Genomic DNA, 23655 nt, shown 5'->3' with positions numbered 1-23655 from the left:
CATTTTGCAGCCACATCTGGTGCCCTGACCCAGAAAGGAGCGTCTGTGCATCCTGTCTAGGGCTGGGACTTCCCTTTCTCAGCCTATCTGCACGGCTTGCTGTTATCAGACATCAATGCAAACCACATCACCTCCACAAGGGATCTCAGTCAAGTCCTGGTACCCTGCTTGTAAAATCAGCATCGCTTTAAATTGCTTCTTTTCTCCCAAATCTATGTCTCCTGTTTTGATCATAATTGGTGCATCTGATGCTTCTGAAAGACTATTAATACCAGGTCTTGGTCCAAACAGTCACAATGGCCTTAGGCACATAAAGCCCATGAAGAGCAAGCAGACTGAGGTCTTCAGAGTTCATGCCTTGCTTCATTTACCTGTGTGTCAGACAGGATGGCTCACTGATGCCTAGCAAAAGTACTGAAGGAAGATTGTTTGCTTTGCCTTTGGGTTGGCTAAAACAGACAAGTTCCTGTATCTCCTTATTTAGTGTAACATTATACCATAAATAACCAAAATCCAAAGAAAAACAGTCTCATGTTCAAGTGTTAGGTTAACTGCGTAATAATATTCTCTCTCTCTCTCTCTCTCTCTCTCTCTCTCTCTCTCTCTCCCGTGTCTCTCTCTCTCTCTCTCTCTCTCTCTCTCTCTCTCTCTCTCTCCACACTCACACACACACACACACTTTGTCTTTTAGAAGATGTCTCCCATTACACTACACTCTGTAGACTTTGATGCTGACACTTGGAGGCATGTGACTTTGGTTACACACCAGGTCACCTCTACGGCTGAAGTACCGCTTGTGGACATAACCCTTCTAAATGTGTCCAAGCATCTGCTGAAGCTCAGGCACCCGCTTCCCAGGTTGCCTTGCTTCTAATTTCCATATGCTGCAGAATGCCTTCAGGCCCTACACAGCGTTTAAAGAAATCAAAACGTCTAATGTGAGCCACAGTTAGGTAAGCATGCCAGAATAATCTCGGGTTAAGAATACAGCCAAAGTGAACTCAGAGAAATGCGGGTGGTGCTTTTCTGCATATTCACTCATTTCGCCTCCTGATCACAGACAGAGGAGGGGATAGATATGATCCCCAAAGCTGAAGCACCATGGTGTGCCTCCTGACCCCTCCTCCCCTCAGATGGTTTTAATTGCTCAAAGGCATCCTGGGGGCCCCAGCACTCACTTCAAGGGCCTTCATCCACTCCTGCTCTTTGATGTATCTTATGCACTTGCTACACTGCCTCTGGAAGTGCTTTCGCTGCTGTTCATCCAACAAGCCAATTTCATATAGGAATGCCGCATACCCTCCTATAATCTGGTGACAGAAGTGATACACGTGAGCGCCACGGACAGAAGGTTGGGCACCCTTTGCTTCAAGAAGAAACTTTTGACCTATTAATTTTTCTGGGATTAGTCAATCTAGACAATTATACACGAAGACATATACAGCAGGCACATAGGCACAATCTGATGTTGGCAGCCACACAGGCTGAGACAGTAAGTTGACACACTGAAAAGTTTAGCTAAGAATTCAGTTTGAGTGAAGTCAACCTTACTTTTTAACCAGTTAGGCCTCTAGGGTAAGAAGGGTGTTTATTCAATTCAAAGGGATTAATCTCTGTAAGGGGCAGATTAAGAAAGAAAAAGCAAGACACCAACCGATTCAGGATCAGTATATGCGTCTCCAATGGCAATTCCTTTCAGGTGGATCTTGAACTCCCGCCTGGGGTTGAGAGAGTGGATATAGTATGCTATGGCCGGAACGTATTTCCCTGCATAAGACTGAAAAGGACAGACATTGAGATGGCAGTCCCAAATCGATCCAGGTACGACTACTCGGGCTGAATTTAATTAACAAGTAACACCCACTTCCTCAGCTCACCTTGAAGGTAACAAAAAAACCTCTCTGGTCTCTTATTCTGTTCTCCCACCATACGGCCCAAGTGATGTGGAAAACACACAAACACCATGTTATCATACGAACATTCTAATGTCTTTCCAAACCAAAGTGACCTGGACCACACTGGCCAGGTGTCTCTTCCCAGGAACATCTATTCCAAGCTCTGTGGGTTCCTCCCCCCACCGGGCATCACACACTGGTGGTCTCGGGATGTGGAGGAGCTGGGGAGCAGGGTCTCAGGTGGCAGTGAGCATGGTGGGTATGACCCACCTGGGAGTCAGTTTCGGAGGACAGCTCCTTTATTGAAGTAGAGGGGCTAGATTATATAGCTTGAGTTAGTGAGGAGGGGAGGATAAAGGACAAGGTGGGAGGTGCTGCAGCTGGGAGTGGCCTTCCAAGGCAGCAGCTAGATTAGCAGACTGCCAGGCACAGGATTTCCCAGAAGCCAGTTCTCTGGTGGGAAACAGAAGCCTAACGGCTTTATCATGATATGGCCTTTGTCCCTATGGAGTTGAGTAGGCCTAAGCGTGATTTGGGTAGGGAAGTTTTCCCATTCATGCCCAGCTCTCCAAGAGGTGGCCGGGGTAAGGGCAACACACCCTTACCTGGCTTGGGAACCCACAAAGTTCTAATAAAGGAAAGGGGAAAAAAAATCTCAAATCTAAACCTAAGACTTAAAAATCTGCATAATGATGCAAACTTTGGAATCAGCATGTACTAAAGGGATAGAAGAAGATGCAAGAAAAATAATATTTATTGGTCACAATTATTCATTGAACTTACCCATGTTTTCCAGCCTTTTCTAGCCCAGGGTCCTTTTCCAAAGGTCCAAATTATTGTGTGGACCAATTTTCCACTAACAAGCATAGTACTTCCACTTTTCAACAATGTTAGAAAGTGCTCTCATCGGCTCAATCATACAGATCAATTTGGTTTTTATGATGTAGGACTACTATCAAGTGTCAAGTCTCTCCTTCCACCACACTGGGTCTCAGAGATGAAAACTTAGGGCTTAGTTGGAAGGACTTTCTCCTGCTGAGCTTGCTCTCTCTCTCTGGCCTGCTAGGTAATACATAAAGCACCGTTTTACTAATTCCACCAAAAGCTTTATTCTTGGCTTGTCCAGTTGTATCCCACTGTAAGCTCCATGTGTTCAGAATGAAGTTCATGATACCAACTTCCGGTGACCTCCCTTGCAACTCATGGTAACCGTGTTCTGGATGCTCAGGTCAGAAATCTTGGTATGTTTTATTATTATCATTATCATTATCATTATCATTATTATTTCTTCCTCTGTACCCCTTGAAGTTTGTCATGGAAGCTCAGTCCTGCTTCTTCCATCATCTAGGGTACAGTATCTTCTTCCATATCTGCCCCCTTGCCTTGCTCCGGCCTGGGTCACTGTAGCAGCTTCCACACAGGTCTTCCTTAGCCCTCAGCCATTCTACTGTTTTAGACAGTGGTACAGTTCAACCCCAGGCCAGACTATGCCGTCCCTCTGCTTAAATCATCCTGTGACTCTGCACTGTGTGAAAGCAGAGGCTTTATCTGAGGCCGAAAGGCTAAGCAACCCACTTTCTTCACCAACCTCACCCCTGCTGCCTTCTTCCTCATTCCTCCCAGGCCTCACTGGGTACCAGAATGTTCCCTGCATGCACCAGGGCTTTTGCACTCATTTCTTTTTCCTCCTGGAGAGCTTTCTCCCAAGTAACTGAACAGTTCATTGCCTCAAGTCCTTAAGTGAGGCCGCCTGAGCAGTGTCTTCTCTGGCCACTTACCAAAAATTTTTAATGTTCCTACTTTCCTGTTTTATAGCCTTTCATTTCCCTCTTAATCCTTAATCCCCCTCAAAACCACTCACCAACTCATCATTTTACGTCACTGTGCTTGCTCCCATCCTAGAAGATGCCCGAACGCAGGTGTAAGCATCTACTTTGCTTATTTTTGTTCACTGTGCCTGACGCTGTGAGCATTCAATACATACCTGTAAAGTGAATCAGTCCACGTGCATTCGGTAAAGGGCAGTGCACAAGCGTTCACAATAGACTAGAGGCTTTATAAAGGTGTCTGTGATCCCGCTCCTGTGACATCTCTAAGGCTCTTCATAGACTTGGGGCATCTACCTGCTGTAAATTGATCTATACCATGGTACCCTCACAGGTTGGAGATACCACTGCTCTTGCTTTGAGCTAGGACACGGGACTTGGAGAGGTTAAGTGGTAAGAGTCAGAATCCCACATGGTCTGACCTACTCCAACAGTTTAAAGTCCTTTCAAGCCGATAAAAGCAAGTAATTCACATAACTTATTTGAGATCTTGTTTGCACAGCCCTCTTGTGCAACAGCAGTTACTTAGGTAAAAGCAACGAATCAAAACACTTAGAGCAGTTGCACTCAGGGACCTGGTTTAGTTTGCTTGTGTTTAGATGCAGATGGGTTTATGTGCCTAAAGTTTGGTTTGGTGCATAACTGCGCAACGTGGGCTTGTTGGTGGAAACAGTGAAGATTTATTAGATAAATTTCTGTGGGATAATACATTTTCCTAGTTATCACTTAACTGGCAAATATGTCACCTAGCCTTCAGTCAGCAAGGGCTTCTGAGACAAGCCATCTGCCGAGATCATCATGCTAGATACTTAGGGAGACACAAAAATGAATAAAACACAAATATCCTTTAGAAGATTACAGTTACTTCTAAAGACAGATTATAGAAACTGTGTCTCCAGCCCACCAGAGCAAATATACAATTTATGAATTACATTCCCATGGTGTGCACAATCACCAGTATAAGACAGGTCCACACAAGCACACTTGATACATGAATGACTAATCTCACATCACCTCTAATTATCTTCCGCTATGAAAATGATACTAATACCAAAAATGTATGCACTTAGCAACAGTATCTCTTGGGTTGTATTTTTGTTACCTATGGTAAATAAAATGTACTCTTTCTGAGATGGAAGGCCATGTAATCAGTGGAGATAAATTTAGCCTTAAAAATCCAGTGTATGGAGCCTTCCTGTCAGTCATCAAACATGGGATAAAATTAGGTAAGAAATGGAAAAGGACAGTATATTCTCAATGCCCATTCAAGATTTTTGAGCTTTATCCATGAGCCAAACTATTTCCTGTACCCTAAATATGAGTCCGGTTACAACAAACCTCACTTTCCTATATTTTGCAGCTACAAGGAGATGAGGCCTGTGAATGTTAATGGCAGACCTAGCTGGAGTTCGCTCCCCAGGCTTGGCCTCTCCCACACCTCTCTTTCTCCTAGCAAATCACATTTCAGTCAATGGCCACAGAATGCCCTGTGGCTCTCAGGTCCCATGCTGAGACCTGTTTTTATCTGTCCCATGCTTGCTAGGCACTCAGGACAAACAGGACAATGAGGTGGATAATCCTATAATTGCTTCTAAAGCCACCATGTTCTTCAATATTCCTCCCACATCCGCTCCTAGTGCTGAGGGTGTTTATCTCATCCTTTGTTCCTAATGACTATCACACACTTCCTTGCTTTGTGTCAGTGTGACAAATCCTTCATCGTCTTGTTCATTAATCATTCCATTGGCTGAGTGATTCAGGCTGTCACACAGTAGACAATTACAGGATTATTTTATGGGGAATCAACACATTTTAGTGAGATTTCAATTATTTTTACATTCCTTGTCGGGATGTATTTCTTCTTGTTTGCAAAAGCAGACTTCTCATCCTGGAATCACTCATTTCTCAGTTTAACAATTTACTGCCTGTGACAAACACTTAGGCAGGCAACAGGTTGACAAATCAAGTCTATTTTATTTCATCCCTTCCCAACTTCTGTATATATTTAAAATAGAGCAAAGCTTCATATCTGAAGGGTGGGGAGTGTCTACCTTCAGGTTAGAAACAGCCTATGGTTGCTTGCATTATTCCCTTGGACCTGAAGATAAGAACATTCACTTCTTTGGTTCTGAGTCATGTCCTTTATGGGGACAGTGGTGGCCACAATTGGAACTCCAGTCCTGAGTCTTCTCTGACCTCCCAGTGATGCTTGCCAGTGTGGGAAGCAGAGGACCAACAAAGCCCCTGGAGTCTGGAAGTTAACACTAGCCTTCCAGCCCAGATCCAATAATAAAAGCTCAGAGCAACATCAAAGCCATTCTGAAAGGGAAAAGGAAAGGTGCTGCCGGGAACAGACATGTTATGTTAGCGTTTGGCAGTGACCTTCGAACAAGGAACTCAGCCAGATAAGCATATATGTCTCATGCCACAACTCAAGCAAAGTTAGTAATCAACACATCTGGATCCCAGTCTTGCCTTGGAAGTCCTCGCTGAGATTTAAAGGAGCTGCAAGCTGCCAGTTCTAGCACTGCTTGTGCTTAGGACCCATGATGACTGTAATCATACTCACCTCCAGCAAGACCAACTAGGGACATCATCGGGCTGTGTGTGTTTGTATTTGTTTTATTTGATGGAGCTCAGAGAAGCAATGAAGCTCTACTTCTTCTTTCTCAGAAGCATGGCAGAGTTTGGCTCTTGGTCTTTTATTTGGCCCATGAGAGAAGGGTCTTAACATCATAGCAGTGTGCAGTTTTGACTCTTGGTCTGCAGTCCCTGTGAGTATTTACACGGTGCTGGGAACAGTCTCATGGGAATCCTGTGAAGAGCTGCAGTACTTGTGACAACAGTCTGCAGAGGATACAGTGCTTGCTTAATTATCCATGTGTGTAAATGTAGATTCAACGCAGTTATGTGTTCATCTGAATCTCTCCGTTCTTACATGTTTCCACAGCATCCATCGCTGACTCACCTTGTTTCTATTTCTCGGATACTGGGAAGGGGGAAGATTTTTGTGCCTCAAACCAAGCTTCATTCGGCTCCTTCAAAGTGGAGGGTGAGGCAAATAATAACATTATGCTGGAAAGCAATGCCTCTCTACGTAAATATATGTGTATCTGCAGTAGATGGTGTTCTAGTCACACTTACCCATACTTCTTAGGTACAGCTTTTTTTTTAAATGCAGTTATAATCACGAGCTGCTTTGCTTCTCCGTATAAATTTTGTGGTAAAACTTTTCATAGCGTTATCAATGACGGTAACAATGGCTTTTCAAAGAGAGACAGCTGCCCTGAACATAGTTTCTTCACTCAGAGTTGAGCATCATTCTCAGCTCTGCCTGGCAGAAAGGCCAGGGGATTTGCAACCTCAGTGGTAGTATGTTGAGCCCCCTAAAGGTCATATTGAGCACCCGCCCTGCTCAGGGCATCTCTCCATTTCCCCAGTCACATCTGCTTCTTTGAAGAATTCATAGCTGGACTGAAGGAGCTCTGTCTCCAGAAAGGAGCAAAGTTGGCTACCTAGAAAGAGTTGTGTGCATGCAATGGGGCACGGCTCTGTCCAAGCACAAGCTTTGGAGTAACCACACTCACTTATAGGAATAGAGCAGAAGGAGCAGGAAAGCACCAATGCCACAGACAGAGTTCTGTGAGCACACTGAAAACACAAAGGGAGTCACAGAAGTGGCAAAAAGCAAACATCTAACTCAACAGAAGAGCCCAGTCAAGATGAGGCCAATGCAATCCTGCCTTCCTCGTAGCCCTGGGGTAGATGGGATCTCACTTCAGCCCAGCACCCTTGTTTTCTCTGCAGAGAGAGGTGTGACTTCAAATGGTCAGTTTGCAAAGTGAACAAGCAATGCCAGCACCTTCATGTTGTGGTAACCTCCACAACTTCCTAGACATTTCTAGACCGTGCGTCATCTAACTGTAACTGTACTGAAGCAATTAAAAGGGGAGCTTTTTGTTTTTTTTTTAAACAAAAGCATGATATTATCAGCCATCTATTTCTCTTGAATACAAGCTTAAAAAGACAGCAGTGGAATCTACAGGCACAGACACGGAGCAAGAACATTTTGGTCTGCATCCAACTTTTAGTCACACCAAGCCATGGGAGGATACTCGCTGACTTCTCAATGATAGGTAATTCACTTTTAATACCAAGGGTGTATCTTTAAAAAATATCACCCACCACTGACAGGTACAGGGACACAAGATGCACCCCATCCCCATCTTATTCTGACCTCAGAGCTAAACTGGAAAAGCCCAGCTTGCTGCCAGGTGACTCAAGCAGATGAATAAACTCCTTTGTTTAAAATGGAGACTCCAGTTAATTTGACTTGTAAATAATGAGTCTGAGCAAAGGAGACCACAGACACAAGCTGGGGCCTTTGAGCTCTTGTAGATAGAATTTACAAGGTCGAAGCTGCATGCGTGGTTTACCTTCAAATTGCTGCCCCCACCCTGGACATCTCTAACTGGGTCCCAGTGTCGTGTCTAGACGGTACTATCCAATCCAGCAGGACGGTTCACTTTAGACAAAGATTATGACTTCTGTCTGTGCACTCACATTCTTCTCCATGCAACTTGAGAATCAGTAAATATGTACTGATTTGATTTGGATGTATTTTTTGAAAGCCCGAGGCCCAACTTGTAAACATTTCCATATGCCCTCGTTCAGCTCTTTGGGTTGCAGCTTAAACCTTTATTTTTTATAATATTAAACCCATTAAACAGTCACAAATCCGTTTTCAATTCCAAAAGAAAATATTGGCAAGGGCAGATGGATGTAATTGAAAATAGACGTTTGTCATGGACTGAAGAGTTAAACCAGCTTGAACGCTATCTAATAAAATTCAGCAAGTTCCATGGCCGAGAAATAATTGCATTCCAGGGACCTCCAGTCCTTATATCACTTGAAACTTCCATTTGTTCTATAAAACTTTATGATCAAAGCTAAGTCTTTGTGATTAAAACTAGGTCTTGGCCAGAAAGACAGACATCCGAAGAGCTAAGGAGTCTCTTCTCATTTGTATAGAGTTGTAACCCTAGAGAGCTGCAGGAAATAGGAACGCGGGTGTCGGACTCCGTTCCAGGAGAAGAGGGTCAGCTCTGAGGGAGGAGAGAGTTCCTGGAGATGATTTGGTTTCCAGAAAGCACCTCCCCACGCAAGGCTGTATAACCCACAGCCAATGTCGGCATTCCAGTCGTTTGCCCTGGAGTCTCATTAGTGGGTCCCAGTTTCGGCTTTCCTGCTTTCTGGCTGGGTAACTAAGGTAAGGCAAACCTAGCCTAAGTCTCAGTCACTTCATCCTTAAGATTGGGATAATTATAAGGAGACTGTTGGGATTAAAGGAAGCAATGCATTAAACAGCGCTCAGCAAGCGAGGGCTCATGGCTGCTGTGCATCCCAGTCTGAGCAAGCGTTCTCATGATGAAAACACACAAGCACGATGTTCTTCAAGCTACCTTCTAGTCCCCCAAGTCAGCGAATCCCAGAGTACGGAGGCTGACACGGAAGGACTCTTGGCCTATCGCTAGCATGTCTCTCCCACTCCACCTCACGGGTCACCCTATCACTTGCACGTCAGTGCTTGTGAGTCACCTCTTATAAAAAGTGGGTCGGCACTTAATTCAAACATAAATATGTTAAGAGAAAACCACACTGGGTGGGATCTAGCTGATCTTCTCTAATGAACGGTGACAATCCCGACGGAGAGGGCGGGTGTGTGGAGAAATAAACCTGGGCGTGAGGTTGCCATGGTGAGAAGAAGACAGAGGAAGAGTAGGAGACTGTCCAAGGATGGTAGACGGAGGAGTCTCCAGGGACTTGGACAGGAGATAGGGACCACAGGGAGATAGATGGAAAGCAGCTGAGGAGAAATACCGCTGACAGGTTTATTGTATCTAATAACAGCCTTTCATGAAGCCATTCTATAACATCCATTTAGCATGTGCTTAACACTGAATAAGAAAAAAATGAAACAAGCAAGACTTTCGTGTGCTGGGCTGCCCCTTCAGCCCATCAGCCTGTAACGTCTTCAATGATGTTGTCCAACACCACGCTCCCAATAGGATTTTCCCATGTAGATGAAGATAAAGCGCCCCCATTCAACTTAACGTATTAAACTTGGTACCAACTTACGAACACATAAGTAGCTTCAAGGCTCTGCCTGTATTTGGTCCTCGATTTACCTATTGCTACAAACCTACTTGTAAAGAGATCCCACCATTTTATGCTCTGGGGAAGAGACACTCAGTTTTCAGCATATGTCCCACCATTTTGGAAGTATCCCCATTTTGAAAACCACTCACAGCATTGAGTCTTTGCCTGGACTCAAAGAACAATGGGCAGTCCCCCTTCATCCTGCCACCTGCCTCTGTTTCAATGAGGACTGTCTTCCTTTAACTTCTAGCCCAGCCTGTGGGTGCTGGGGAGGATTCTACACTGTGCTGATGCCCCAAGAACAAGAGATGTCTCATGAATAGTTACAGGCTTGGGAGGATAATGCTTAGAGAGAAAGCTAATCACAGGAATTAAACACAGCTTGTTTCTTTTTGAAGTATTTTTTTTCCTGCCTCAGGGAGGGTGATTTACAGACACATTTGTCTCTCTTTAGAGAAAATTAATTCCAGTTGGTATTCTGGGCAGAGACGAAAAACAGAAAGGGAAGAGAGAAGAGGTTTCTCCCTCGTCCTTCACACCCACAACAGACCTACGTTGGTATGCCTTGCCAGTTGGGTGTGGGTGGGTCCCCACACATTTTGATACGTATAAAACAAATCAACCAAACTTCTAATACCATCATCAAGGCTACTTCATCTTTTAGACAAAGCAAATGCTTTTAACTTTGGGAAATGAAGCATAGGAGTAGAAGCCTGGCTTAGTATGCTCGAAGTCCTGTGCTAGTTCCCTACACACACACACACACACACACACACACACACACACACACACACAAACTCAATGGAACAGGCAATGCTGTAGACCAACAATGAGCAAGCAGGGCTTCTATGAACACTTTTATCCCAGTCTGTATGCCAAGGGCCATAGGCTTTGAGCCCTAATGGAGGCATTAAATATTGGGTGCTCTCTACGGTCAGTCACTATTTGAAATATCTAAAGAGGATTATTTAATTAAACACTCAAATGGTGCTATGTAGTCATTACTATTATCATTCCCAGGCTCTCTGAGACCAATGCCAGGACTTGGAATGATTGCTAAAGACCCTTGTGCAAGCTGCCTTCATTCCTAGAACAGAAATATAAAGGGGGGTAAACACTTCTTGCTTGTTAATCTATTATTTTTCAAGGCTGAATCTACAAATTCGGTGGGTGTTTCTTGTTACTCCCTAAGAAGGAAAACAAAGGAGCACTCAGGAAAGGAAGGCCTTTCAATGAACACTCTGGGGAAGGGTTGGAGAGAGGCAGGAGGAGTTGGTGTTATGTCCGAACTTCAGCCACATGAGGATGCGCTAAGAGTGAGCCTGGGTGACTGCCAGCGAACATTTAATAAATAAAGCAAAACAGCCATGGGCCCTGATTTCAGAAGTAACCACTGCGGTTGCAAGATAAAATGCAAAGACTCAGCAAGCTGAGTGACTGGCCTGGAACCACCCAGTGAGACCCAGCTCTCCAATTATCAACACAGGATTCCTCTACTCAGTTCCAGGTCTCCAATTATCACACCAGAATCCTACTCTCCTCCCCCTCCCGCCTCCCGTGAAAAGACAAACAAAGCAGAATTGTGAGACTGGGGAAGTGGAGCATTGGCTACTTAGCAGTTTTCTTTCCCAAAAGATACTTGGCTTCTAGAGCAGGCATCTCCATCACGTAGCCTGAGGGCTACACGTGGCCAAACACAGAATCGTAAACATATTTAACACATGAGGTTTCACGTTTGCTTTTGTTGTTTTCTTTTGTTTTGTTGGCTTGTTTCTGTAACCCAGTTGTACCGGTCTCAGCTGTGAACGTTGGGGATAACATAGTGTCCCAGTGATAAAGGTTGGCTATGCATGGACAGATCCACCATGCTCTTCTGAAGCTGAGGCCCCGCGGTTACTGCCTCTCTGCCTCCCTTTCTTCCCCCCCTGCTTATCTTCCTTTATCTCATGGATGGCACAGGCTTCTTTAAGCATCCTGGCAGCAAACCACATAAAAAGAAAAAAGTCTTTCTTTTCCCACGAGCATTTGGAAATGACATGCCTAAAACCACAAGGCACAAATAAAACAGACAACTCAAAATGTTCCTCCAGGATTTGGCAGCTTTGCTGAGCATCATGGTTAACGACATTGCCACATTATTTGTTAAACAAGGAATTACACACTGAGCAGACCAGTCTTCTGCCCGATGGGGAAATGCGCGACTTCCAGGATTCCTGTGAAGTGACAAGGGTGTCACTTCCTGCTCCTCTTCCAACTTGCCTCTGAAAATGCTCAAAAGGCAAAGGACAGAAGGAAGTGTGACTGATAGAGAGACTGAATGTGACTTGATACTGAGAGACTGAGTATTTAAAAAAAAAAATTATAGAATGCTAAACCGTCTTTTCTGACAGCTTAGAAAGAGAAGACAAGCTCAAGAAATTCCTGTTCCATGAACTCGCCATTCACTAGAAACTTAGCCTGTTTTTCTCTTTCAGTTCCTTATGTGCACATCTGTGGACCACTTGCCCGGCATCCTTCTAGCTCTTCCTCTGGCACCATCACTCGGACCTTCCTGTGATGATCAGTCATTCCAGAGTTAAGCCTTATGGCTCCGAGGAAGACTGGCCCAGCAGGATCCTTCCTCTGGAGAGGACCAGGGTAGACCTTAGATGCTGATCTTTATTGTATTCCTCTAGCCCCAGTTATTGGTCCCCAAGTAGGATGGGACCTAAAGAAACCCTCAGAGATTCAAGAACATGGATAGACTGGTTGGTGAGTTAAACATGTGGAATGCAGTCGCTGTTTAATAAGGAAAACACTTGCCTGGGGAGGAACTGAGACAAGATCTAGGAACAAACCAACAGAGAGTGAGAAGCTAAGTCCTGGTAAAGGAAACATGGAAGGTTTTCTGTTGGGTATGGTAATGATGGAGTCGTGTAAAGTCATTCAGAGTAAAAGGTGGGGATGTGTTCAGGTGCACAGGAGGAAAACTATGTTGCTGGGAATCTTGCTCCTTGGAGTAGAAGAAGGCGCACACAGACATCAGCCGAGGGGAGAACTGGAGAAGCCGGTGGTGGGAATCGGAGTCGCAGCACTAGGCAGAGTCACAAGATCCAAAAGAGCTATCATCACCCTAGCAGCAGTGAGCACACTTAGTGCTTCAGACCTGGCTTTTCAATGTCACTCTCCACTGGAACGAGCCAGAGTCCCTAGGGAAAAAAATGACTGATCTCAGGAGAGCAAGGGGTGTGCAGGGTGCTTCCGAGCCCGGTATTTGTGATAATGGGGAAATGCTCAAAAATGATCAAACCTGTCGAAAGACACAAGAACCAGCTTGAAGGGCCTTTCACAGAGTGGAATAAGAACAAGCATCCAAAGAAAAGTAATCAGTTTTGATAGATCCTATAGATGTATCAGTGCTTGAGTCCAGCGGGAGATACATGGACACAGAGAGGAGACGGAAGAGATCAGCCCTGTAGGAGAATGTAGGATGATATCCATACAGATGCAGAAGAGAAGACGGTCATTTTATAACCCCCCGTTTTAGACAGAGTAGACATGTCTAATCAATTGATCTAAAACACTTGTGAGACAGATAGGGAAAAGAATCATTCATGTGGTTGTGGATTATATATGAAACACAATCAGAAGCAGGTGTCTAGTCAATGCCGTCTCAATCTAGTGATCAAGTTTGCTATCACCCTAGAGGCCAAGGGCCATGTTGCAGCTCATGGTGGGGAACCTAGAAAGCAAGCCGTGTTAGTGGGATCCTCACTGAATCTGATCTCTGAGGAGAGAATAAGACAAGTTTGGAATGTGGAACGTATTTACTACAGAGAGCTGGCCCCCACTTAAAGTCATTGATATAAAGGACAATAGCAATATGCACGTGACTGCTGTAACTGCCATCACACAGTTCAGTCCTCCTGCTATTCGAGGCGCACAAGAAAATGAGACATCAACTCACCTCGCCAGTGACATAGAAGTCATTCTTCGAGTACTCAGGAAATAACTTGAAAAACTGAATCAGCGCGCTGTGGAAGAGAGAGCACAGAGATTGGAGGAGTCAGAGTGTCTCGCTACCCACACCTCACCAGCTGGGGGCATGCATGCTGATGGAAAGGAGATAGCACTGTGCTGTGCGGTCCTCTGGTTCTCAGTCCCGAGTGGTTAATAATACTACATTCCACAGGGACGGCTAGGCAAAGCACATAGGTAGGTTGATACTGCTGTACTAAGAAGTATGGACGCTGGACACCAACACTGGCAATTTGTAAACTTGCAGCTGCCGCTTAGGGTCATCTAGCTGCTGAGGCATCTTTGTGTCCATGTGTCAGCTTCCACATACTGTTTAGCAATTTTCATTTAAACCTTAGGACGATGCCGTTAGTCCAGCTTCGTGGGGGGGAAACAAGAAATTCAATAACTTATCAACACACCCACAATGAGTGACTGGACTATTTCTAAAGGAGCTCCCAGAATGCCAGGGAGGAAGAGGAGGAGGAGGAGAAGGAAGAGGATGACAGGATGAGGAGAAAGAGAAGGGGGAAGAGGAGGAGAAGGAAGAGGAGAAAGAGGAGGAGGAAGAAGAGGAAGAAGAAGAGGAGAAGGGAGAGGGGGAAGAAGAAGAGGAAGAGGAGGAGGAAGAAGAAAATGAGGAGGAAGAAAAGAAGGAAGAAGAGAAGGAGGAGGAGGAAGAGGAAGAAGAGGAGGGGAGGAGGAAGAGAGAAGGGGAGGAAGAAGAGAGAGAAGGGGAGGAGGAGGAGAGAGAAGGGGAGGAGGAAGAGAGAGAAGGGAGGGAGGAAAAGAAAATAGCCAGAAACCCATGGCCACTTCAGTACGTGTTCCTACTGTAAGTGTTCAGTAATGTGTTCTAGGATAAAACTGATTGAAATGGGCCAGCAGGACATTCACAACAGTAAGAAAAGTCTAGCTGGATTTTAAAATGTCTTTACTAAAAGTCATTCCTAAAAGGAGAGGAAAAAAAAAAAAAAAAAAACTCATAAAACTCAGACACTCTAGGAATGTCTTGACCTGCAGTTGCAAGGCCTGAGAAAGCCAGAGCTCTGCTCCCGGCTTCCCGCTGAGGGACTAAAAGCCATGCACCTTCCAGGGAAGATGAAAGACAAGGAGGCTCTGAAAAGCCAGGAGTGGGAGAGAGTTCAAGGGTTATAGAGAGGAAAACAGTCACTATGACCAGCACGATCCCTGCTAGGCTTAATTTTCAAATGTTCTATAAACCCCCAACACACACACACACACACACACACACACACACACACAAGAAACACTGCTGTGGGCTTTGGTGCACTCTCTGTTATTTATAGTGGCTTCAGGGAACTAAATTTTCTGCATGTTGATCGTTTCCACGTTAGGCCTGGTAGTGAGCTGGCTTTAGAACAAGGGTAAAAATAGGAGTTCAGTCTCCACCCCTCCCCTCAGCAACCTTCAGGCTAAAAACACTTCCCTTCCTCTCTTCCTGCTTGCTGGAACAGCACCAGCTCCTTTAGTGCAGCGAATTTCAAGTCTCCTGCTTTAGTTTATAGCTTACTTCCTTAGTGGTCGATGGGGAGTCCTGAGGCTGGACAGGTTTAGCAAATGAAAATTCAAGGTGTCCTATTAAAATTGAAGTTCAGGTAAATAATAAATAATCCTTTATAAGTATGTCCAAAAATTGTGTAGAACATACTATGTATGTGTGTATGTGAGTGAGTGTGTGTGTATGTGTGCGTGTGTGTGTGTGTGTGAAGCCAGAGGTCTGTGTTGCCTGTCTTTTTTTAACACTTTCCACCTTTGAAAGATACTGATATATAAAGAAGTAGTCATTGTTTATCAGACTTTCTAATTTAACTGGGCATTGGTGCTGTACCCGGCAACCTAATTTGAAGAAGATAATCTCTCAAGTTGCATCTGCCTGGAGAGTGCCTGCCCAGCTGAGGTCTCTGAAGCAAGAGCTCACACAAAGGAGCTATTACTGTTTTAATCTCACAGTTAACAGTCTTTCCATGGACTGATTCTTTCCTCAGTCTTTGGTAAACGGTTCTTACACAGCAGCAAATTATGAAAATGGTAAATTCAGTAGCCAGACACACACACACACACACATACACACGCACATGCACGCACGCGCACACATGCACACACTCGCACACACACGCACACACACGCACACCCACACGCGCACACGCACACATACACACACACATGCACACGCACGCATGCACACACACACCTCGCTCTTCCCTCATCTAACTGTGCTTAGGTCGAGCACTGTGCTAATGACGTGGTGAGGTTCTGCTTAAAATAAAGTCAGGACTCAACGTCCGCTTGCATTTCAAAGCTTAGCATCCGTAATGTTAGTGTGTGTGATACACGCATGTGCATGGGATTTATTCAGGTATGAACGTTACCTGGCACAGAAATCCTGCATCAGGTGAGTCTATTATAAATCCCTGCTGGAACTATGCCAAGGACTTCCCCATAATGGAACTTTATCTCGAGGCCATTTGGCTGAAGAATGATACACCACTGCAGAAGGAGCAGCTGGGAGAACACTACTCCTCGGTGACTTTTGGAAATGTCCTTTGGTGGATGTAGGGCAGAGACAGTGATGAAGTAATCATGTACAACAGAGGCAGTGGCTGCAAGGGGATCTGGTCAGTTCTGGTAGAAGCAATGTGTGAGCTACAGAGACACCAGGGCTTCAGGACTCAGAACAGGAGGTCCACTGAGAAAGGGTTCGGATCTGACAGGTTTGCCAGAGCTCCAGTGTTGAAGGCTCAGCCTCGAGGCTCAGAGGTGGGGCTTTAGAGAGGTGCCTGGCTCCCAAGGGCTCTGACTTTAGGAATGGGTTAATCCATGTGTGGATTTAGAGCTTGAAGAGCTGTTGGGAGATGAAAACTTCAGGAGGTGAGGCCTCATTGGAAGAAGTATGTTACCAACAAGTCTCTTTGAAAGGATATAATTTGCCTTGGCCTCTTCCTCTTTCTTGTTCTTGACATCCGGCTGTCATGAGGTGAGAGCAGCTGTGAACCACCTCCATTCAACTCCTTTCAGAAGGTAACCCCGGTGCTCTACCGGGCCATGAGCTCTGGGAGGGCAGGGGCTGTGTGCTGCCTGCTTCTATGTGACCAACTCCAGGAATACATCCAGTGATCAAGGAAGACAGGGGGACAGCGGCACCAGGCAAGAAATCCACATCAAAGAGAGAAAACTGACTACATTTCATTCACATTTTTCTAAACCAAGAGAGGCCGCCATGGCTCAGAGGCATCCTCTATAGTGTGTGTCTGAACGTGAGTGAAAACTGTTTCTGAACACAAAGAAAGCCACTAGAGACATGAATCCTAAAATGACACTTTAGGAGGCCATTTCTTCCAGGCCAAGCCCTGTTCACAGAAAAATAGAATTTCATCTTCAGGGGGGTATTACTGGGGGGAGGGAACTTTCAAAGAGAGAAGAAAAAAAATCTGTTCTTTCAACCCCCAGTAGCCCATTTACTGGTTCCAAAGTAACCTTCTTATTGCAAACACCCATCTGGCAAGCTGGAGAGAAGAATGCGGTCACAAAGGGAAACGAATAGTGTAAACTGTAAAAGAAACAGCTGAAATCAGTTTTCTGCACTACTCTTGATTAGCTATTTTCCAGTTCTAAGAGCCTGAAGCAAAGGAAACCGAAACAGCTATAAACAACGGCTGCTTTGAAACCCGTCCTCTTTCCATGTCATGCAAGAGGAGACGGACCACATGTCAGCAGTGACATCTACACACAGGGTCAACCGCTGGCTGGAAACGTCCTTACTTCCAGCTCAGGGGGGATAAGGCATTTTGCAAAACCCTGACTTGCAAAGGGTGAACACATGTCTTTCGTGTTTGCTAGTTACACAATGAAGCCAAAAGATGGTTGTAGTGAGGGGTAGAGGTAGGTGTTCAGCCAGGAGTGACATTGGTGGTGGCGGGTGCTTCTGAGGACAGGCACCATGATCTTGCTATGCAGAGAGAAAGATACTGGAAGTGAGAGACCAAAGGAGGTCCCTCTGGGAGGATCACCTAATATGTCCCAAGGAACCACTGTACCTGGTGCAGAGGTGTGAGAACCTAAGTAACCCTGAAGGAAACAGAACACAAGTGTTGCAATCTTGAGATGTGGGAAATCAGAGAACAGCCATATTCTTTTCTGGGTCAGCAGAGAGAAAAAGAGATTTCCTTGGCAGGAAATAAAGACCAGGAAGCCACCAAAAGCCCTGTCCCTAAGCCCTCTGTCTGATCAGCCTGGGAGAAAGAAAAGTAACTGGAAAGTCTTTGTTTCTGACCAGATACCCTTTCCCTTTGCAGTCCTGCTAGATGCCAGGTTTGCTCACTGGGTAATCAACAGGGTGGGTAGGTGAGACTGGACATTAGGAGATTCTAGGAGACTCTCATAACGTTTCCGAGGGTGCTTAGGAGCTCTGAAAGAATTCAGATTTGTTCTTAGCTCACAATTTATAGCTTGGAAAAATTTGACCAAATAAGAAAGGTCAGCTTAGTTTTTGAAAACATACTAAAAATAGATGTTAAGAATGCAAGAAAATGAAAGGAAAATTTATATGTATATACATTAACCAAGCTCACAACTTTACGCCCCCGAACACACACACACACACACACACACACACACACACACACACACATCTTTTTTTAAGTGAAAGACAAAATTTGTAAGATGAAGAAGAAAGATTGTGTTTAGCCTGGGAAAGTCATGATGAAGCTACAGAGTGAAATATTCATCTAAAGCCACAGAAGAAATGTTATGAGAAAGAGGACAAACACCTGGAAAAGACCTTATCTCCTGTCAAGAACAAAGTTAAATAGAATTTTAGAAACAGCCAGAAACTTCTAAGACATCTGGGTGGCTGGCTTGAGAGGGAATCTTTCATTGAAAATGTGTGTTGTGTCTCTACTGTCTCATAAGTTGTTGGGAAAAGATAATTGGTTACATTCATGATTTTAGTCCTGTTTACTTTGCTGTCATAAACAATAATCAGTAACGAGGTAAGGAAGAGCAGAAGAGCATGTACACACACACACACACACAGAGGCACACACAGGCACACACACACAGGCCCACACACACACAGAGAGGCACACACAGGCATACATACACAGAGGCACACACATACACAGAGGCACACACAGGCACACATACACAGAGGCACACACACACACACAGGCATACACACACAGGCACACAGAGACACACACACAGAGGCACACACAGGCACACACACACAGAGGCACACACAGGCATACACACAGGCACACATACACAGAGGCACACATAGGCACACACAGGCACACATACACACAGACACACATACACAGCGGCACACACAGGCACACACAGAGAAATTTTCTACAGAGCTTTAGAAGTAGGACAGTAAGGAGCAATCCATAATGACTACCACAGGGAGACTTTTCCTACTGCCACATTTTGCATGACATACCTGTACAAGTCTTGAGCTACATCGTCCTCGTTGCTGGCGTATCCCCGGAAATGATCAGTGAAGCTGAAGCCTGTACCCACCTTAGGAGGAAAGAAATGACCTCAGCTCGACCTCACACTGGGAGGTGGCCTAACAGATTCCAAAACCCACACCTCTGACTTCAGATCTCTGCCATCGCCCCATGTATCACTGAGGCATCCCGCTTCCCTTTCCAAGGGAAAGCACACCAGTTTGGGCTCTCTGTATCTATAGGTCTGCGTGAAAGATGAGGAATCCATTATTAAGCAATAACCCATAAGAACCCACACCATCGGTAAGAAGTCATCTGCTCCTTATCCCAGTGGTGACATTCAATGGGAGAGAAAGTAAAAACTCTATAGTTTAGAAAATATATGGTAATATATTGCATAATAGTGAGAACAACTTAGGCGTTTGTTGTTGTTAAATTCCCTCATAGTTATGCAAACCTATAAGGCATAGTCCAATACACACTGGAGGGCATATGCACAATAACAGGTTATTCTACTGAGTACAACAGAAAACTTCAGTCCAATGGCAGTATCTGTGTATCTAAACATGTGTGATGACTGAAGGCCAGAGGCGCTAACAGGACCAGCTCAGTTCCCTGATAGCCTTATACAGACATCATTGTGAACGCAGCCTGCTGTTGACCAATCAGCATGCAGCCATGGCTGTACATAGTAAATACAAACATGCACGAGGCCAGCACCGGTGCTCTGCGGTAGCCTGTGGTACTTACCGGATTATCGATGTAAAGCATGGAAAAGGTGAAGGTCCAAGGGAAGTCTCTGGCGAGAACTGTCAAAACAGAAGAAGGGGCTGAGTTTCTAACAGAATAGGCCAGGCAAGGCATCCTTGCTCTGGACCCCAGCACACCCTGCTGAGCTCTCATGGTCCCTGCCTCCTGCCCCTGCCACTGTACCACCCTCTTTCTATAAGACCAGCACCCATCCCCTTCACCTTTCTCTTCTGTACTTTTGCCCAATACAGCAGTACTATAGCCAAGACTCAAGCCTGACAAGACCTTGTGAAGAACTGACATCAAAACACCCACTGTCCTACACCCTTAGGTGCAGGACACCCTACACCCCTAGGTTCATGGCACCCTACACTCCTGGGTACAGGGCACCCTACTCCCAGCCTTTTGGACTTTCTTCCTCCTCCCCAACACTGAAGAGAACAACCCTACCAAAGCTGGCACAAAAGCTTTTACATTGAGTCGCAAACTCTGAACGCTGACCCAGGGAAAGCAAACTATCTCCCCAAGGAGACAGGAATAGAGTCCACCCCGAGAAACAGCCAGAGGCCTTTCTCCAGCCCTTCCTCCACCTCAGCCTCACCCACTGCATCTTGCTTTCAAGGCAACAGCTCATTGAAGTGACAGTCATAAAGCATTCTATTCCTGTGGATAATGAGGGATATAATTCCACCATTAGGCCTGTGCAAGAAGGCTCACCCAAATAGTAATAAATACCAACTGGTTTTGTAAGCCAAGAACGCTTGAGTCAGCAGCCAGCTCACAGGAAACAGCTTAGACCCTTTCACCCACATTCTCAAGAGAGAGTAAACCAGGCAGAACACTCATCCTGGGGCTCCTCCTTCTGGACAGACACTGCTACAAAGTTGGGTTTCTATAATCTGGAACCATTCTGCTACTCCTAGTGGTTCTTGGGTTTATTCTAAGTTAGTTTCAGAGCAAATACTGGCTGGAAGGGGACTCCTGAGCAAAGCAGTCGGATCATCACTTACCAGTCATGTTACTCGTGATAATATAAGGCCCGTGTTCTACAAAGAGTCCAAACATGGATGAGCCTCCAGGACCACCCTGAAGCCAGAGGACTACTGGGGCATCTTCAGGCTGTATCTGGAGAGGACAGAGAAGCCAGTGAGCAAAAATGCTCCAAGATTGTAGAGTACACTCAAATGCCTGATGCCTCTGTCTTCCAGATCCTCGGCAACATTCTAGAATGCTTCTGGTCCCCAGGACTCCACTCGACTATAAAGGTTGGTCAACTTTTACTATTTGGGATTTACATGTGCCCCAGATGCTGCTGTGTTTCTGTGAACTTGACAGCATCTTGCCATCTGCATGGTCTATCCTCCAAGGACCAAATAACCCCTGCCGTTTCCTAGTTGCTCCAGTGACTCACACAAATCACAGACATCACCAAAGTCCAGGTTTGCTGCACTCCTCCTGTCAGGACATTATGAGGAAGCTGTAATGAAAGGCTAGACTAACTTACGAGAATGTCGCTGGGAGCTGTCATCAAGAATCTGGAGGAAGATTCATAGGGACATGACTTTCCTGTCATCTAAGGTCTGACATAGGTTCCCTCACTTGTTCTGGACCTTTTTTGAAAGTGTCCTTAGGAATAGCTGTGGTCTGTAGACTAGCCTTGCCATGAGGGGCTAGCTCCAGACCCATTCCCAAATGTCAAGACATTAAATGACATAGCAAATGCCCTGGAGAATTCCGATACAATAAGCATAACTGGCTACAATAAGTGCTGAAGCCTACAGTGAGGCTGGGCTTTCTGTCCATGGGCCTGTAGCCACTCAGTTGTCAGCTCAGTCTCACGGGTGAGTGACCAACACCTGCACCAAACTCTCCAGGTGCAAGCCCGGGCTTTGCTCGTCTCCAACTGGGTGACTCTGGGTAAGATGCCAAAGCAATGTGGACTTTTTCCTTTCCATACCTGTAAAGCAGGCATTGGCACCATTGTTTACAGTGTGTATTGGAGGTGAGGAGGGAGCACTTTCCATAAAATCTGATGAGTGGCTGTGTTCTGCAAATGGCAGCTACCCACATGAAGGGTGAACATTAAGAACTTGGACGGGGGGGGGGTGCATCTACAAATTGAAGACTAGGAGAGTGTTCTGTTTCGTGGCTTTGTTTGTTTGTTTGTTTGTTTGTTTTTATCCTTTGATCCCGTCATCCCTGGTCTATTTTTCATTCCTTTATTGTCCTGCCACAAATGTTGACATGCCACAAACAGATCCAGTATGTGTGGGGGTAAGGGGTGGGGCTTCCCTGTCAAGTCAAAGCAGAAAACCCCAACCTGAGAGCAGTGTTTCAGAGCTGCTGTGAGGGAGGCCTAGAACCAGGAGGCTCTGGCTCTACTTCACTACAAAGTAGCTGTGGTGGCCTGGGCCTTCTATTTCCTTCAGTCTGAGCTTCCACCATCCCCACACCCCACGTCCACCCCATGGAATCAGTACTAACCTTACTGGGTGCTAGGATGGAAATCTGTATGGAGAGATGCTGTCCACTTTGTCCCACCCTTCCTGGAGCCACTGTGTGCTTTGCCTATCCACATGAGTAAATCTCTCCCTAGAACCTCTGTCACTCACCAGGATCCCCACCCCACCCCAGTATTCACCCAGTCCTGAAAGCAAACTCCACACAGCAAGGGGTAGGAAAACCAGGAGAATGGGAAGGAAGTCATCCTCTTAGAAGTATGAGGTGCTGGGGTACTGACTTCTGGATGCCCAACCCTCAGAGCCTCCCTAGGTTCATACACAGCAGTGGACCAGGGGTCCTCAGGCTTGGTCATAGATTAAAACAATGTGGAAATCTCTTTTTAAATGGCTTTGCCTTGGCTGAAGCCGCAGCAATTGTAATCCGCCTCTCCCACTCCTCGACCTCCCTGTGGAGTAGGGTGGCACTCTCTGCTTTTTCCAGAAGTTTCTTATAAGCAAAAATGGCTGGAGGCCCGCTAGATGATAGGAAGTCTGCTTTTTTCAGTTGCCTAGGCAACTAATTTCCATACTCTCCTCTTTCCCTCCTTCCTGTGACCTGGCAGGGTTAAGGTTACCTCAAGACACTAAAAAAAAAAAAAAAAAAAAAAAAAAAGCCTGGTCCTGAGAGGCCACACTAGAGGACAAGTCAAACAGCAATGTGCCAAACAGGGTTCTCATGAGGCCGTGAAGCACGGCACCCTGCATTCTTGGAATGCTGGGATACCAAGAGCTAGCAGGCTTCCAGCCTCAGCTGACCTGCCTCCTTGGTGCTCAGCAGCCCTTGAAGCTCCTGTTTTTAAAGAAAGCCCTACCATGTGTCTTTCTACTTCAATGAGCCAAGCAGCCTCTGCGCTGACGCCATGCCTAAATCAGGTGCTGGGATGTGAAGGCGCTCTTTAATGCTATGCACCCAAGAGTCAACCATAGCACGTCACGCTGGCGGGATGAATCATGACATCATAACCATGATAGACAATACTCGCTATGGCTCACAGAATAATCCTCACAGATAATCCTCCTGACATAGCCGGCTCTCGCTTGTGAGGTGAGGCCC

The 23655-nt window shown here is 45.6% G+C and overlaps 1 protein-coding gene across 1 annotated transcript in view; it reads right to left on the bottom strand.

Moving 5' to 3' along the window:
• Positions 1-23655, bottom strand: part of Cpvl (carboxypeptidase vitellogenic like) — a 102754-nt gene that overhangs the window by 61461 nt on the left and 17638 nt on the right. Inside the window, exons 3-7 of the mRNA XM_034519486.2 lie at positions 21111-21225; positions 20101-20159; positions 19341-19420; positions 13827-13893; positions 1655-1777 (exon numbers count right to left, since the gene is read on the bottom strand). Coding sequence (XP_034375377.1) covers positions 1655-1777; positions 13827-13893; positions 19341-19420; positions 20101-20159; positions 21111-21225 — 444 coding nt within the window. The remainder of the gene's footprint in view (positions 1-1654; positions 1778-13826; positions 13894-19340; positions 19421-20100; positions 20160-21110; positions 21226-23655) is intronic.

This window comes from Arvicanthis niloticus, chromosome 15 (assembly GCF_011762505.2).
Source record: "Arvicanthis niloticus isolate mArvNil1 chromosome 15, mArvNil1.pat.X, whole genome shotgun sequence".
NCBI classification, from domain to species: Eukaryota; Metazoa; Chordata; class Mammalia; order Rodentia; family Muridae; genus Arvicanthis; species Arvicanthis niloticus.
Note: the sequence above shows the minus strand (reverse complement) of the source record. Positions and strands in the feature narration are given on the sequence as shown.